The sequence below is a fragment of the Anopheles aquasalis genome, chromosome 3 (genome assembly GCF_943734665.1).
Source record: "Anopheles aquasalis chromosome 3, idAnoAquaMG_Q_19, whole genome shotgun sequence".
NCBI lineage: Eukaryota > Metazoa > Arthropoda > Insecta > Diptera > Culicidae > Anopheles > Anopheles aquasalis.
In genome coordinates this window covers 23,206,596-23,224,095 of record NC_064878.1, presented here as the reverse complement: position 1 = coordinate 23,224,095, position 17,500 = coordinate 23,206,596, and the positions used below count along the sequence as shown (strand labels likewise).

The window sequence follows — 17,500 nt, the reverse complement described above, 5'->3', positions numbered from 1 at the left end:
GCATCCGATGGTTCGATTCGATCAATCTGTGACAAATCGAGCATCATCCCTGGTGTGAGGATGTTGTCCGGGATGGACTTGTCTCCGTTCTGTACCCGTCCTGTCGATCAAGCGTCCGGCCAGACGGAAACATTGTCATCAGAAGGGTCGCGAGACCACAGACGGCACAAGCCTCTCGCTCTTGTTCTCCCAGTCCCAACCAGTCAGTTGTCGGTCTTGAGTCACCATCTGGCCGTGACATTCGATTCGAGAAGTGGAAAGCGATGGGGAACGAAAGAAGGAAGGAAGATGTGCAGAGAAGCAGTTACGCTGATGCGACTGCTGCTGCTGCTGCTGGTGTGCTCGACAGAGGCTATCCGACCTGTCCATCTCTTCAATCAGGATCCAGCAAAGGGCCATCGGTGGTGCAGTTGTGCCGGATCGCCCGTTCTGAGCCGTACTGATTGTGGAATGTTGGGCTTTAATGATTCGTTTGTGAAGCACCAATTCTTTGCGTTGCTTTTACTGTCCGTTGCGGCCTTTTTGCGTTGGTTCTTTCGTGACATCCAATGTAATGCTTAATGTTAATGCAATGTCTAAACATTATTGTTATGTTAGTCCTACATGAAACATAATTTGAATTTTTACTTCGCTATTAGTGGCGTTTGTTTGCGTTTGTTTTTTTTTTGTAATTAGCAAATGGCATTGTACTCTGTGCAAGGTATTCTTTAATGAAAAGCACATTTTTATCGTTAGTTAATGAGCATCTCCAGGAACAATCCAAGAATGATTGTGCAATATATTTTTTTACGAATATTCACAACATTTTGAAACGGTAAATTCGATGCATTGACTTAAGAGAAAAATCAAATCATTACTGATTTAAAAGAATCTAAAAGAATTAATAAATGGTTTATTTTTTAAGTATTTTTTTCGAGACTGTCGCATAGATGAGGTGAAAATCAAATGTCTTAAAATTTATAGAATTTATTCCGAGGAAAAATGTAAAGTTGTTTTTAAACCAATCAATTTTGAATACGATCTGCACCTAAACAGACTGCAGATCTAATTGTTGGTTTTGCCAGATTTCGAGTCCTTCCTTGCTTCCAAGCTTTAGTATTCAGTTTGTGCAACTTCTCAGCACAAATCTGGTTGCATTTGACAGAATCATAAATTAAGAAACACTCCTGGCGCGGATCATAAACAACAATCAAACCCCTCGATACCAATGCTTGACCACTGATCGATCGTAAAGCATCGAATTCCCATAAGGGGTTTTCATTTGGGCAATCATCCCGTAACGGTTTACAGGGAAATCGTAGAAGACCTCTCCGGCTTTTATCTATTAAGCCTGCGGTACTCTAGTCCCCCACAAATGTTATGGTTTATCGCACTTCCGTGCCACTTGACTGAATGGCTGCCACGAAGCGGAGCCAGCTGCAGAAGAGAGAACGCATTGCGGTCGCTGTGGTTCAGTTCATGACCATGACCCCCCCGGAGGGCGACGGTATCTCGAGAGGAGGAAGCAAAGACACAGCCAATAGTGTCCAACTACAGTTACCTGAGGTGGAAGGAGTGTAGCCAAGAATTGCGGTTAGACGAACAATCACTTACCAAGAGACCAACCCCCGGGCGCGGCGAAGAAGATCTGTCCAAATGTCTTAAAAGATGGTCTCATCCCCCATCACCACCACCAACACCATCTGGTTCTACTCTGCAAGGGCGTGGACATAGCAGTGCAGTGGTGGTCGTGTTTTATAGTTCACTGCATTTGTATGTTAATGATAGTGGCAATCGATTTAACTACGGGTTATTTGTGGCCCGTGCCACCCCCTTGTCGGTGGTGACCAACCCCCCTTCCTCCGGTGGCGCGCCGTTCTGCCAATTATTTTCCTCTCCTCCATTCTCACACAGCATCGGTGTGTTACACTCGAGCGCACAAAGATGTCGCTAGAAGTCGAACGACGGTTCTTCGTAACGATCGAGCGGTTGTTGGTCATTCAAGCAGAACATTACGATATTAACGCGCGGCGGCGGTGGCGGCGCCCAGGGAAATCGGTGTCGCCGTGCTAGAGACGAACGATTGTCGCGAACGGGATCGAACGGTTAATTCCGTAAATTGCAAATGGCCACCTCATGCCATAAAGAAGAAGAAGAAGAAGAAGCAGAAGCAGCCCCCCTTAGTATCGCAAAACACTAATCTCTCTTGATTGGCTCCATTTGGTTCTACTGCAGGTAATCGGTATCGGTATCGGATTCAATACCGGTGCAGGGGGCATAACTTTAATCGCATTGCGCTCCATCCGAGTAGCCTGAGGTTTTATGCTTACATACACGCAGCTGTGTACTCTACGAGCGAACGGACGAACCGGCGACCAAAACCTGGCGCCTCCATTTGCCGGTGGAGGAAGATGATGGTGGCCGCGACCGTAACAATACATTATCGTTGACGCGTGTCAAGCGCCGTAAAACTATGACGCACACACACCAGTAGCACCAGCAGCACGTGCAACATCAGCATCCTCGCTTGTACGCTGAAGAGCGCATAAAAGTCGCCAAAAAAGGGAGAAGAAGCGACAGCAGCAGCAGCAGCAGCTCTTGTTGGGTGCCAAGTTCCACTTATCCTTATTTGCTGGCGAGGTCACAGCAGGCGGTGAGCGAGCGAGCGATACGTGTTACGGTTGAAGGGCAAACAGTTTCTAGTTGTCGTCTGGTTGCGGTGTCACACGATGAACTAGTTTTTCCGGCTCCCATCCGCTGGCCCATTCCCAGTTGCCCTGCCCTGGGTGTGCATGTGTATGTGTGCTACCTGCTGTTACCTACTTATGCTACTTCTAGTGATACACACCCACCCACACCCACATGGTACGAGGATCCGGTTCCGGCTGGTAAATTCATCTTTTTGTTTTAGTGCTCTCGACATCACCGCACATCCGTACATGCGGCTGGCTCCCTTTTGGAAGCGTTAAGCGTACGAGAACACTCGAGGAGCAGCAGCAGCAGCAGTTCTTTTGGGTTAGACAGGGCATAACTGACACACAAACCCACACTCTGGCACAACGACAAGAGACCACCATTCTTCTTCGATTCGACTGGATGGTGGAGCACAAAAACAAGACAAAAACTGTGGCTCAATTTCGGAGCCGAGGGAAGTTCCCTTTACTTCACTGTGTCCGTCGCCTACTACTACTCCAGCAGTTACCTAGTTACAAAGGCGAAGGCAACTTGTGTGCGACACTCGTCTGGCCGCCCTCTCGAAGTGTAACCGAACAGCCGAAAACAGCATTTAGTGTCTGTTATACTGCTTCTCCTCCCTCTCCTGTCTCTTGTGTGGATGGCTGGCTGGCTGGGGTATGGGGGACCAAATTCGAACCAGATCGTTTTCATTCGCCTGCCAGAAGCTGTGCTTGTTGCTGTGGCCCGGAGGCGCATCATCGTAACTCGACTGAACAGCTCTCTCTCGAGAGAGAGAGAACCTTGCACACGATGGTGCTGCATGTTTGAAGTTGCTACGATAGAAGAGGGGTAATGTTACCTCGGTGAAAAAGTGGAGCGATATGTATAGTTTTTGATCGGGGCGCGCTGGCCGCGCCGGTGGAAATTCGGAAAAAGCGTAAGGATTTAGGGCTTTTTCGGAGGACACCGCGCGATGTGAAGGCATTTGCAATACTATATCCCCCTCTCCCGATGGTCCCCAGATATCAGAGTACCCAGCATCGCCGCAGGAGGCGCCTGGCGGGGAGTTACCATGGAAGCGAATGTGTGTCGCGTAATAACGAACCGTTCTAGCCAGCGCTTGGTTACTAGATCCGCGCGGGAATGTTCGTTCGAAAAGAGGAGAGCTGTGGATGGCCATCCTTAACTAACTGACCAGTAATTCGGAACTTCTGTTCTACTGTTGGTGACGGTGCTGCCAGGGACATCCGAATAAAACCCCCCCGGGGGGTGCACACAGAAAGTTCCCCCAAAAAACGCGACAACGAAACGAACGAATCGTCCGCTTTGACACTTCGTACCATCACCACCCTCCTATCTAGTGGCTCCAGCTGGTCTCTTCTGGTCTGGGGTAGTAGCAGCCCCACAGTCCCACAGAATACCCGGGATCCTGGGTGCGCGAACTACAATAAATTTTATTTAACTGACAGCAAATGACAGCAGCAAAAATATGATACGCTGTGTGTGCGCTCGCGCGGGGCTTCTGTGGTGTTTTTGGAATATCACTGGACACTACCTCCCTCCCGTCGTCTACTCCCCCTACATCGTCTTCTCCTGTACACTTCCGGCTCCGGAACACAGCAGCGTTTGGGTGAATAGTAGGAGGACGCCAGTGGTGAATGTTTGTCCCAGTTCTCGTTCTTTCTCTCTCTCCCTTTTCTCTCGGTCTACGGTCTGCGAGTCCAGGTCCGTGTCCGAGTTTTTCGGTGGCCATTTTTGGGTTAGGATCCCCCAGGATACTGTGCCATCGTGGTTTTTTTTTCTCTCTACCAGTCTCTTGTGATGCCTCTGCACTGAAGAGATGTAAAAAATGACGTCCGTGAGGTCCCCGATCGGTGTGCGAGTGTGTGTTACACGCAGACCTGGGAGGTGGCCTGGGAGTGTTCCGCTTGTTCGCTGCTGCTGCTCTTGTCACACAACCGTTGGGGGCACAGTAGCCGGTCGGTGGTTCCGTCTGGTCAGTTTGGTTAGTGTGTCCTTTTTTCTGTGCACGCCCCGCACGCTAGTTACTCATTGAATAGATGTGTCGCCGTTGGCGATGTTTTGGGCGCGGCAGATCCACCAGTACGATGCTGCCCTGGAGAGGCCCTGGACGATTTCTAATGCACAGCATCGCGCGCTCTCTTGGTGTGTTTGAATGCTGCCCGCTATGAAACACTATCCGTTGGCCACCGGAAGCTCATCTACATTGTGTCTGTTCTCTGGTGTTACCCGGTTTCATATGAGTAGAGTCGTCGCCCTCGGGGTATCGGAGTTTTTACCAGGATTGGGGACCGTCCACCGTCCCCCCCCCGTGGGGGTTGCTAGCGCTAGACGAGGGCGTATGTGTGACGAGTTGTTTTTGTTCTTGGTGTTCTCACGATTTTCTAGCCCTCCTCCGCGCTTTACGGGGTATCATTCCGTTGTGCTACTAAGGGCTGACAGGAAAAAAAACCTGACTGCTCGCAAAAGTCCCAAACACCGATGATGACTCCAGGGCTATCCTCGCTCTTTCTCCACAGAGACCAGATGACAATTATGAACTTTGCAATCGAAACCAAGTGTGGTCTCGCGCAAACTTGCTCTCGAACGTTCTCTCTCGCTGCCTAGAACCACACACCACTGGCAGAAGTAGAAACAACAGTCAAACAAATGGAATACTTTTAGCAGACGGTTGTTGGTCATTTTAGTTTTTGGCAAAGAGCAGAATGTGCCACCGCGCAGAGTGTGTCCACTAGTGGTGTGGACACGTAACGGTGTCCTCACATAAAGTCGTGGAATATCGAGGTCGATGTCTCTGCAGGTCATTCGTTTTCTAGGGTATCCTAGTCAGTAGGCGATGCATCGCCATATTGAATGTGTCGAGTACCGAACGTAAAACTGTCAAAGCATCCTACGAAATCCTTGAACCATGAGCCGTCATCTATATTCCTCTTGAAGTGGAAGTTGGATCAGTACTCGGTATTCGTTACTAATTTAATTCCTCTAAAACTGGACTGAATGTAGATTGAAATGAACCATTCCATATCCTTGAATCGATACTTTTTCTATATTCCGTTGGTTTTGTATCACATTTCATCTGTTTTATATCAAAAGAGTTAAAAGAATTTATTTTGAACTCAGTTTTCGGTGTGGATCAATATTTTTCCATTTATTTTGTGCCCTGTATTTTATGTATTTTACAAAAAGAACTCAAATTCAATATAGAGCTTCTGGTACTCACTCCTACTTACAACAAAAAGCTTCTCTGAGAAGACGAGCCACATTTTTGTGCCACTTTTGCACCCGAACTACCGCCCATCTTGGTTTCGGCAATAATCCGACACACCAATCGCCCGAGGGCGCGACCCAATTGGACAATATTTACGCGAAGTAACAATTACACGGAAGTGCAATTTCATTTGGCTTCGTTTTTTAAGCTCTTTTCCGTTTTCTGTTCCACGAAACAGAACCATCGAACACACTCCATTCGTTTGAACTTATCCTGGGTGCAAATCGCCTTGGCGTGTGTCTGTGTGTGGAACATTGCATCGCCACCCACTGTTTTCGAGTGATGGGTGGGGAGGAGGAGGATGCTGTGAACCATCCGTGTGTCACGTATTGTTCTCTGCATGTTTGCCAGCTGGCAGCAAGCTACTAGTAGACCCTAGACCTTAGTAGATCCTGTCGAGCAACGAGAGGATTCCTTTCCATTTCGGTTCGCAGCTTTCTCGTTGTCTCTTCTCCCGCGCCCTATACACGGACCTCACTCCAGGAGGCCAATTTCGCAGGCCTCGGGCCCTTTTTCCAATAGAACGGAAGCAATAAGGCAAGCTGCAGTGCGCGCACTGTTACTACAACTACGCTCACTGCATCACCGCTTCCTGCGATGGCGACGACGCTGACGTTGAATTCTCATTTAGGTTATGTGTGCAGGACGAAGGAGCACGGGAGGTGGCCAATTGATCGAGTTCGAATATCGATTGATATTGCTGCGCACCAAAGACCTCACAGAGCTTCACAGAGAGAGAAAGAGCGCCTCTTCTAATAGAGATAGTAACGGGATGGGGTACCATTGAATCGAGAAAACAGCTTGACGCGGGCGCGAACGGCATTCACGGCGCAGCGGAGAAGAACACAATAAAGTCATTGCACTTCGCCAATGGAGCCCGGTGGGCGGTAGAAGAGACGACCCTCCCCCATTCGTTACAGGGATGTTCGTTTTTCCAATTTCATCAAACGGCAGCCAGTTCTCTTCTCTTTTTCCCTTCCGCTCTGGGTGTCGATACAGGTTGTTCAAACAGCCCATCGCCCAGCTATGGTTGCTTTGATGATGACGGCTACTGGGGAGGCTACTGTCAAGGAGGATATGCGTGCACCCCATTCACTCCTTGCGCTAACAACGAGTCCCAGTTGGCTGTGCGCCCGGTCGGACAACAGCAAAAAAAAGGGGGACATTTCTTCCTACATCCAGCGAGGACGATCTTTACAAGGCAGACAAAACAAAAAAAAAGAATCAGAAAACAGAGGCCAGCAATGGGGAAAAGATTACGCGAGTAGCATACCAATCTCTGTGGTCTTCATTTCCTTCTCGCCATACCGACTCGCGCGACCGATCCGCTCTCTATAGAAGGAGACGATGTTGTTCCGGGTCATGGAGTTGCAACAGAAAACAACAACAGCTACAGTGCACACTCAAAAAAAAGGCGTTAGCATGTTCTCCCTCCTCCTTGACCCCTTCTAACGGTCTGGTGCATGTTGCTGCACAAAATCGGGTTTCATTCCTCCACCGATCATCGCGCTGTTGCTTCTGAGACGAGTTTGTGGCACGTCTGTCCGTCCGTCAGAGTAACAACCGAAAGCTCGAGTCCGGGTGTGTCTGTCCGCAGAAAAAAAAATGATTGGAAATGTGCAGGACGAGGAATTTCGTTGGTTTGGTGTGGCACAAATCCATCTCCTGTGTGCTGTGCGTCCCTCTGTGGCCTGTCAGAGGAATGGTCTTCGTTGGGTGCGCTGCCCCCAGGAGATGGACGATCGCCGGCGTTCACTCCTGTTGTGGAGTGTTCTGTGTGGTCATTCCTGATCGGTCCACAGCACCAAAGCGATGTGTTGAACGTCGGGATTAGATTGTAGCGACGTTTTGATGAGAGAGAGAGAGAGACGAAGGAGAGAGAAAGTTCGTGCCAACGGAATGCTGATGTTCCTTTGGAGTGTGCAAAAAAACCGAAATCCAGGAATTGGCGATTGTGACCTGAGGTGAACACACGAGAGTCGTCTGTCAGGAACGCGACGGTGCAAAGGCATGCAAGGCGTGTGGCGTACAAACAAATGGCGCCCTGTATTGGCGAAGTAAGGAGTAAAAGCACTCTCCACTAACCAAGGGATGTTATGTGCTTTGTTTTGTGACAACCGCCGGCGATGGTTGTCCTCGGACACAATGAACAATTCCATGAATATGATGGTGTGTGCTAGTGCTGCGTCCACTGGAGCAGCAGCAGCAGAAGGAACAACGTGGAACGATCCTCGAGAGCCATTCGTTGGTGACAAATCCTCAGCAGGACTCGTGAAAGCATGTAATGGGCATTGTGTGCAGTGCCTGGATGGTCTGGATATTAGATCTGGAACTCGGCATTGTCCATCAATAATTGCCAAATTGTTCCTTTTCTTTCTTCCTTTTATCTGCCGCGCAATCACTCTCTCTGCAGTTGTCTGGCACGTGCCGAGAATCTTTCGCCGATTTTCCATTAATTACGAGGAATTGCCGTTCAGCAACACAATACGCGCGCTCTCTTCTCCGTGCTCGTTAGGTACTTGGTGAGGACGACACTCATTATCACGATCCGATGGTGCGGATGTGCGGTAAGAGCGCATCACTTGCCTGATGATGGTGATGGTGCTGTCTCTGTGTGCTGTTTCTCTCTTTTGTGACTGTTACACACAACCCCAACTGGATAGAGAGAAGTGGCCAAGCCGACGATGAGAACAAAAGCGTTAATTAACAAATCACTTCTCTTCATTTTGTCAACGTTGCTGCTGGTGCTCGGTGACGTTTTATCCGTCATTTTATGCTGTCCTGTCGCGTAGTGCTGCCACAAAAAGCCTTAATCCAATTTTTGTGGCATACTTTAAAATTAGTGCAGTGCAGAAAGGAGCGCCGCAATCACTTGCTCTCTCTCTCTCTGGGATAGAATCACGGCCAGAAATGAATCACTACCGCGCGTGCCGGGCCGCCCACATCAAGAATGATGAGCCACTGGCAATTTTAATTAGTTTGTTAGTCACCTCGGTAATCCGCAGAGAAAGGAAGGGTGGCGGAGCAGGAGAGAGCAAGTTAATGGACAAAATTGGATTTGTTTTAATATGCCGCGCCTCCCGGAGCCTGTCGACTCTATGGTGTGCCTGGCCCCTTTCCGTTGCCATCGAACAGGAAGAATCGCGATTCGAAAAACGATTTTGCGATTGGATTAATTATAGCTGACACGCCATCACCAGAGCATCGTGCAGCTGATGGCGCGATATTTGAAGTGTGTGTTGGATTGGTTGAGAATTGAGCAGCAAATGATGGATCCAGATTTGCACACGCCATATTTGTCCCCGGGATTCATTAATGTTTGAAGCGTATAAAGACTGAACAACTGGGGACATCAGAGTGGTTTATTGGAAGAGAAAAAGGACGATGATGGGGGGGATTATCAATGTGATCAAATGCGATCATTGGCAATTGAATTTAGAATTCCATTGTACGTCTTTTTCTACAGCAATGTTGTAGGAATTCAGATGAATAATTAAATAATTAGAATTGAAATAATTTGAAACTGTTCAATGCGCTAATCTGACGGACTAGAGTGTCTTCAAAGATTTGTTTTTAGGTCTATGGACATGATTTGCTGCCTATTCTACAATCAATTAAGTTTCTATAATCCTTAATCTAACTGTTTATGTTCTTTTTACTTCTCTCTTTGTAGTGCTCGCATCGGCACAGCGCGTCGATACCGATCCCAGTGCCATAACTGTGGTGGAAAATCAGGAAAATGTGACCCTTCACTGCCGAGTGGGAAGCCCCGCCAAACTGTGCCTGTAAGAACACAATGCAAACACAATGCAAAGCAGCTGCTAACACCGATTCTCTTCTCTTTATCCGCGCTTTACCCCCGCGCATCAACAGTATTAATCTGCCCGGTCTGAGTCAACAGATTCAACTGGATGCCAATGAACCGTCACCGGTTCCCGGTATCCAGTACCACGGCGAAGGAGTCGAGCGTGGATCGTGCGGTGTGCGGATTGCGCGTATCACTGCCGACAATGCCGGCATCATGAACTGTACGCTCTTTGTCAACGGCATCGGACAGACGGGATCGATCGACATTACTGTCGCATGTAAGTTTTCATTCATTGCTGCCCCCCTCAGGGGGGAATGGCTTGTGGCTTAAACAATAACCATTTTTACTCTTTACCTTTCTCCGAATAGTCCCACCGGAACAGCCAACCATTAACGTCGTATCCGACGGTGACATTGGCAACCTGGTCGTCGACAGTACGCTCACGTTCGAGTGTACGGCAGCGCGCGGTAATCCGGCGGCCAACATCTCCTGGCTTCTTGGTAAGAAAAAAATACTCAACACACAGGGGGTATCATGACATATCTAATCTGTTGCCGTCTCTCTTTATATGGTGATAAACAGACAACGAGCCCATCTACGAGCAAGTGCATCCGCAAAAACCGGAGGAACAGTTTGACGAGAGCTCGAACAAACGCTACTTCACGGCCCAATCAATCCTGGTGCGTACCATCCGGGCCGAGGACAACGGAAAGCGTCTGACCTGCCAAGCACAGCACATGGCCTATCCGCAGGGTGTTTCAAATACCGATCTGGTGTTGAATGTGAACTGTAAGTCACGGCACGACTTCCCCCGGGGGGTGAACAGAATGTCAAGTGTTACGATACGATGCGTTTTTCCTCACTTCCAGTCCAACCACAAGCCCTGCAGGATCAGGTCATCTACGGTCTGCAGGTGGGACGTACCAGTGTGGCCACGGTGACCATCATCTCGAACCCACCACCGACAATCTTCTGGAACATCGACGGCATCGACTACCATCAGGGTACGGAGAATGGTCGATTCGCTGTCCCGATCCCAGAACCATTGGTAAGTGTGCGCGCAGGGCCTCTACGATCGTTCTTTTACATCGTTCATGTACGATCAAAACTCATTTCCATGCTTTCTTTTCTCTCTAGGGTAACAATCGCTACAATGTATCGCTGACCATTGCTGGGCTCACGCTGGAGGATCTGTCCCGTACCTACACGCTGCGTGCCTCGAACGCATTCGGGTCGGAGGACTACCGAGTGTTTCTGCGATCGCAGGGCGATGCAACGATCAACGAATCGAGCAGCATCGGTATCGGTGAAATCGTTGGCCTCGTGCTGGCCGTACTGATCGTGCTGACGGCCATCGCTCTGATCTTCGTGGCCCGTGCTACCGGCAGATGGTGCTTCCGCGGTAAGTCAACTAAGTTTGATAGTAGACGGTAGTAAAATAATAGTTCATGGTAACGCTTGGTTTGGTTTTGTCTGGTTTTCCGGTTTTATCTTTCGTGATAAGAGGTGTGTTTGGGTCCTGACGAGATTATAACGTGGCTGCAACAATCAATGAAAAGCAAAACTAACATCAAAATCTCTCTCTCTTTGTTTATCTCTATCTGTCTGTCTGCGCGCACTTTCCATGGTGATTGGTACCTTAACATGTTCTCGTTTTCGATCCAAAAACAAAGTTTCACCTCCACCACCCACCGATCCACTCACTGCGTAGGAGAGTGCTAAAAGAGTCGCTGTGATTGGCGTGCGTTGATAGTGATTGCGCCTTGCAGAGCAGAATGAGAGGAGGAGAAGGTGGAGAAGGAGGAGGTTAGTCTCATGAGTCTTAGGCAGTCACTTTGGGTTCTAAAAGTGCTTCATCACCATACGCTTTTTGAATGGATTTGGGAAAGGTTCCATTCTAATTGTGTTTAAGTTGCAATTGATTCGCTGGCTAATGGGTTTTCCATTATCCTTATCCACCTTTCCTCATCCTTATGCAAAACGCATTTATGAGTTAGACGAGGGCTACTGAGGCTCCTGAGAGCGAAGCGAGCATAGCAAGCGCGCTGCTTCTTTGAGTACGAACTGAATTCGATCTAGTAGCACTCGCTTTGAATCAGAATCCGAAGCACAACCGAGCACCACCACGGAACTATCCTCTCTACACACATGCACACCACATACTCCGCTTACTGACGAACTTCAAAATTGTTTCCCACCATCCCACCCACTTTTCGACGCCTTGAACTTCCCAATGACCACGTCACGTCGCTTCGCTGAATCATTTCACCACCGTTGTGTTTGAATGCCAAATTCTGCCACGTACCCCCTCGCACACACACATACACACCCACCCAGACACCGTTTGGTTTTCCCGTTTTATCATTTTCCATTTTCACGAAATCCTCTCTCCCCGTTCTTTTGGAGCCATTTGCTTGTTGATGAAATTCACAAAACACGCCAGGGGTTAAGCAGGCGGTGGGTTTAGTTACGTTAGAAACTCATTTGCCTCTTTTGGCCTCCTTTTTTCTGACTCGTGTGTTGTTGTTTGCTTCTTATACGCACCCCAGCCCCTCTCCATCTCCAGCACCTTTTCTGCTCCACTTTGTATGGGTACAAAAAAAAGAAGAAAAACTAGCGTGTATGTCCTCGGACGACACCAGCAACCCTTTTTTGCTTGTGGCAAATTAAGGAAACCTTCCTTTAACTGGCATTTTTTCTCTCTTTTTCTCTCTCCCTCTTTCTCTTTTCTCTTTTCTTTTTCTCTGTCTTTGATTTCCGTGCGCGTGTTCCCGTTTTCCAATCGGATGTCTTCCGGTGTTCCGTGTCTCTTTTCTCTTTCTATCTCTCTTTCTTCTTCTCTATTTCAGTCAGCTTGTATCAGTAAAAATGGGAGACCGGGCGGTATTGTGTACGCTGGTGTTGTGTGTGTGCGTGTGTATGTGTGTCTATACGGTTGTGTTGTGTGGGGCTGATAGTATTTGGTGGGTGGTTAATTTTACCCGATAAATCACTACTCGACGACGCTGTTCGATGCGAATTTGCTGTGACGCCATCGTAAATATTATGATTTCTCGATAAAGTTCAAATAGCGTAGCCTACTCGGTGGTATACCTTAGCCTTCTAAGAGAGCTAACGCTGGTAGACACCATTTGCTCACAGATGACCACACCGAACAAAGCTAATAAGATACGAGTGTTTAGGGCAGAAAGATCGTTGCTTCTCTAGTATTAAAAAAGATGCAAGGACAACGGTGCGCACCCCACGTCGGTATTAAGCTGTGTTGGACAAGAGCTTAATTTGCGTTAGCCTGTGCTGCTGCTTGTTAGTTTTTGACAAAACACACTAGTAGACGCCTACCTAGACACCTTGCGCCTCAGGTCAAGCAATAGAACAGCAAGGCCTGCTGCAGTGAGTTAATTTGTAGGAAAAATAAAGTATTACAGCTAAGCTCAAAATGCTAATTTATTCCCCAAACGGTTTTCGGCACCGACTCCGACCGGATAGAAGATTCCTTTTCGGAGCGTAAAACACGATGGAGAAAATTCGCTTTTAAAATTCATTTCTATGTTAATTAAGAATTGTTCTCCACCCGTAGCACGAGAGAGGAGTCGCGAGGATCGCTTAAAAAGAAATCGCTCCCCCCGGCTTAACGCCAGGCACCACCCGATACGCTTTCTATAAGGATGAAAAAGTTTCTTCAAGCATTCTTTTTTTTGTGTGATGTTGCTTTTGCATCTCTTTGTTGCTCTCTCTCTCTAGTTTAATGCAAAGATATAGTTCTCATGACAATCGAGTTGGTTAAAGCGCGTGGTTTGTGTAGGAGGGAAGGTAGGGAGAGAGGGTGATGGTTAATTTAATTGAAGTTAGTTTCTTCGGCGAAATGTACAGTACAAAGTGCGAGAGTACAAATTAAGCTGCAACCTTTTATCCGTTTCCTCTGCCGGGTCGGTCTGTGAGTAATTAGTTTACAAGAAAAGAGGAAGGAGTAGCAGCAGCAGAAGGGAACAGGGATGAAAGAAGACTTTCTTCGAGGTGGTGCGCCACAACCAGCAGGTGAATAACTATCAAACGTGCCCCTCCCACAACCGGGTAACTTTCATAGTTCACGAGTTCACAGAAAATGTTATTAAGTAAACGATGCCGTCCTATCGAATCTCGGAACTTCTTGAGTCCACATCATAAGAGACATTTGCCTAGAGCGAAAAACCAGAGAAAGAACCTAGTATGTGTGCCTTTGTATGTGTGTGGTGGGATATGAAGCGAGCGATGCATCCGTGCTTGTTTGACGATCAAGAAACAGAAAGGTAGGGAGAGTGTTACTTTGAAGAGAAAAAAAAGAAATTGAAAAACATGAAAAAAGAAGCTAAAGAAAAGTTGTTTTTGTCGGATGGAAGAGAACTTTAATTTGACTCTAATTTGGCTACTAAATTCAGTGCGAAATGCGTTTACTAAATTGACGTCTCCCTAGACGCTACAGAACGAATCTACTAGCGCCGCTTGTGATAACCAAAAAACACACTCTCTTTGACAATCCTAAACCAACCAATCCTTAAACCATCCTCTCTCTCTCTCCACTAATGCTTCGAGAATAATATTGCAAATGCCCGTGGGGTCGTCATTAATTGTGTGTCCCCGCTGCTTCCATCAATGAGCACAAGAATGTGAGGCATGATTTGTTGAAATGATTTGTTCCTCCTCGGTCTGGCTGGCAGGAGAAGATGAAGATGAACCAATTACTAATGAATCTTCCTTGGCATCATAATCGCAGAGAGTTGTTTTGGACAAAAACAGGCTACTTCGTCCACCATTCCTCTATTGAATGGTCTGGTGGAAGGAGCAAAGCTGCCATTGTGTTTTTGTTTGGCTGCTCGGTGGTGCTATCGAAGCAAGCGGCGGAGACACAGAGAGATAACTGGAAGTCCTTCAATCATTCAAAACTCCGGACTCCGTACTCCGGGAGTCAATCCGTGTGTAGCGTGTATAGGGTAGTTAGTGAATCTATCCCTCCAACCGACAAAACAAAAACCAATTATAACGTCGTGGCGCCGTAGCGCAAGAGGCGAAAGGAGAAGAGAAAAAAGAAGAAGAAATGAAGAAGAAAGCAGTAGTTAGTAGAGAACCTCCATGTCCTGATTCTGTTTCTTGGTTGTTGTTTTTGCAGGCGCTTCGCTCGATACCGATATCAATCCCGATTCCGAGGCACAGATCACACCGCACGCACACGAGGACGAGGTCGATGAGAAGCACCACCACCAGGCCCTCCACCCGGATCCGGCCGCCCATTTCGTGCACGAAGGCGATGAGAAGCATGCGGCCACTAATGGGAAGCATGAAAATGGAAAACAAACAAAGACGCAGCAACAGCAGCCACAGCAGCAACAGCCACCGGTGGCCAAGCAGGAAAATGGCAAAACCGATAGCAAAACGAATACACCCGTCTAGAGAACCGAAGAGAGAGAGAGAGAGAGAGAGAGAGAGAGAGAGAGAGAGAGAGAGAGAGAGAGAGAGAGAGAGAGAGAGAGAGAGAGAGAGAGAGAGAGAGAGAGAGAGAGAGAGAGAGAGAGAGAGAGAGAGAGAGAGAGAGAGAGAGAGAGAGAGAGAGAGAGAGAGAGGTTGGGAAGTTAGGATAGGAGGTGATGTTTGAGAAGGTTCCGAAATATTGACGATGCCAGAGAGAAGACGACAACGAGAGAAGAGGCAGCACAGGAGGGGGGGAAAGAGTAACTTGTAAGGAATGTGATTGGCTGATGAGCGCGAGCACGACGGTGTGGATTCAAACGCGAATCTCTGTTGATGAAGGTCCCAGAAGTAGCAGCTGAAGCGTAGAGGATGGCCACTGATAGCAAAAAAAAAAAACAAAAGAGAAAAGCATCTTTCACACGCAAAAAAGAAAAACACCAGGAACTAATTAGCGACTCGACGAGGCGACGGCAACACGAAGAGATCCTTCAATTTCTGGGATTCTTCGAGCAACAGCAGCGCGCTTAAATAAAGGACAAAAATCGTACCCAGCTCCACACTACGGTAGTGTAGTGTGGAGCTGGGTACGATTTTTGTCCTTTATCCTCCTCCAGAAGAGCTCCCTCTCTCCACCGTGCAAGCAGAGGATGAGTTGGGAACTACAGAGTCTTGTAGGCAAAACGGGGAGTGCGCGAGCGAAGTAAATCGGTAACAATCGTCGCCACCACCGGCAGGAAGGGTGGAAAGCTCTTGTTATATTTGCTCTAATGAATCAACAAACCCTGGGACCACGCTGGCGGACAGAAGAGGTGGGATATGCTTTTGATGTCGTCATCGTCGGGGTTGTGGAATATTTGCCAACCTTTTTCTCACATTTTGTTTGTTTTTTTTTTTCGCAATTCGTTTTCATCGTTGCCGATGAATACGAATCCCTATCATTATCGTCTTCATCGCGAGGTTAAGCTTGGATTGCTGTTGCGTTGCGATTTGCTCAGAAGAAGGTGTTCAGAGTGAAGAGAATAATTACTAGTAATCTAATCAACACCTCCACTGTCCTGTCAGCGTGCACGTGCAGGCAGAGAACGGAATCATCATAGAAATCGAAGAGAACGAAATCAATCATTTAGTTTAGAACAGATTGGATACGAGAGAGAACTGGTTGGCGAAATCATTGTGGCTTGTGTTTGTGTTATACAAGAATTGAATTTTCTTTTTCCTCCTTTTTGAAGACATAAGCGTCACAGCTCCATAATGGTTTGTGGCCATCAACAGAGCTGCACACACGCTGCTTATTAGTTAAGAGAAATCAATTTGAATCGAACAAAGGAATCATTTGTAGCACATACACAGAAGAAGAAACGAGCATCAAACGCCGTTCAATGCAAGAAGTACTTAAGCGCGGTAGCAGCATACGTATTGGCTAAACACAGATAGACGGAGGCATAATAGTGATCGATACCAATTGATTTGTTTGCACACTACCACAATGTCCTCTCCCACCACGGGGGGAGCCCTTTTTCAAGATAACGACTGCACGATTGTTGTACAACGACATCGAGGTTTCGTATGCCGGTTCGTCCGATGGTTACGTGCATTAACATATTCCATCCATGGAAGAGGTTCCTTGTGTCGAAACACAGCCGTGTGTCGGCTACCTATCCCCCCCCCCCCCTCCCACGCTATGTGTTAATGCGTTAATGTGTAAGGAAAAGTAAAAGCGGCAGCAGAATACAATTAGGATTATAATTTTTAACTAGTTAAACCACACGAGCGAGCTACTTAGGCAGCAGAGGAGATAGGCGTATCATTTTTTTTTCTCTTCCGTTTCTATTCCCTTTTTTCGTCGAATTTTACGTTCAACTGGTATGGTAGGAAGAGAGCTATATTTAATAGAGAGCGAATGTAGTGCTTGTTGAAGCATGTCTTTCTTCTTTCCCTTAGGTTTAACTTTGCACAAAGTGTCCATATTCAGGAATGTTCTCTGCTTTAGAAGTTTACCTGTTACTTTATCACTTTGTAATCATTTCTCACTTCCCAACCACCCCACCAATAACTAACAATCACTGAGCGATCGGAACAATCTCGTAGCAAATGGAATCTCAATAGGAACGTTGAATCTGCGAACTCGAATCTCCCGGTTTTTTACCCACTACGCAAAGCATCAGCATTTATTGCGGCAGCTCCAGGTGGGCAGCAGCTCCACTTAATGATTCAAGAACGTATACGTAATGTCGAAAAAGGGGAACACTCAGAAAAAAAGAATGATCTTTACACCTTCACGACACTACAACTACTATTATCACTGT

At 47.4% G+C, this 17,500-nt stretch overlaps 2 protein-coding genes across 7 annotated transcripts in view; one reads left to right on the top strand and one right to left on the bottom strand.

Annotated features, from left to right (window-relative positions):
* LOC126577532 (uncharacterized) overlaps window positions 1-17,500 on the bottom strand; it is a 269,650-nt gene that overhangs the window by 184,178 nt on the left and 67,972 nt on the right. The window lies entirely within an intron of this gene.
* The window catches only part of LOC126577533 (fasciclin-3-like), a 100,535-nt gene that overhangs the window by 79,146 nt on the left and 3,889 nt on the right, over window positions 1-17,500 (top strand). For 5 of the 6 annotated variants that reach the window (XM_050239217.1, XM_050239214.1, XM_050239215.1 and 2 more), the window contains exons 3-8: window positions 9,618-9,729; window positions 9,818-10,029; window positions 10,121-10,252; window positions 10,335-10,541; window positions 10,622-10,800; window positions 10,890-11,154. In XM_050239217.1, coding sequence (XP_050095174.1) covers window positions 9,618-9,729; window positions 9,818-10,029; window positions 10,121-10,252; window positions 10,335-10,541; window positions 10,622-10,800; window positions 10,890-11,154 — 1,107 coding nt within the window. Of the gene's footprint in view, window positions 1-9,617; window positions 9,730-9,817; window positions 10,030-10,120; window positions 10,253-10,334; window positions 10,542-10,621; window positions 10,801-10,889; window positions 11,155-14,895; window positions 15,667-17,500 lie in introns of those variants that run through there. The other variant, XM_050239219.1, reaches the window with a different exon arrangement.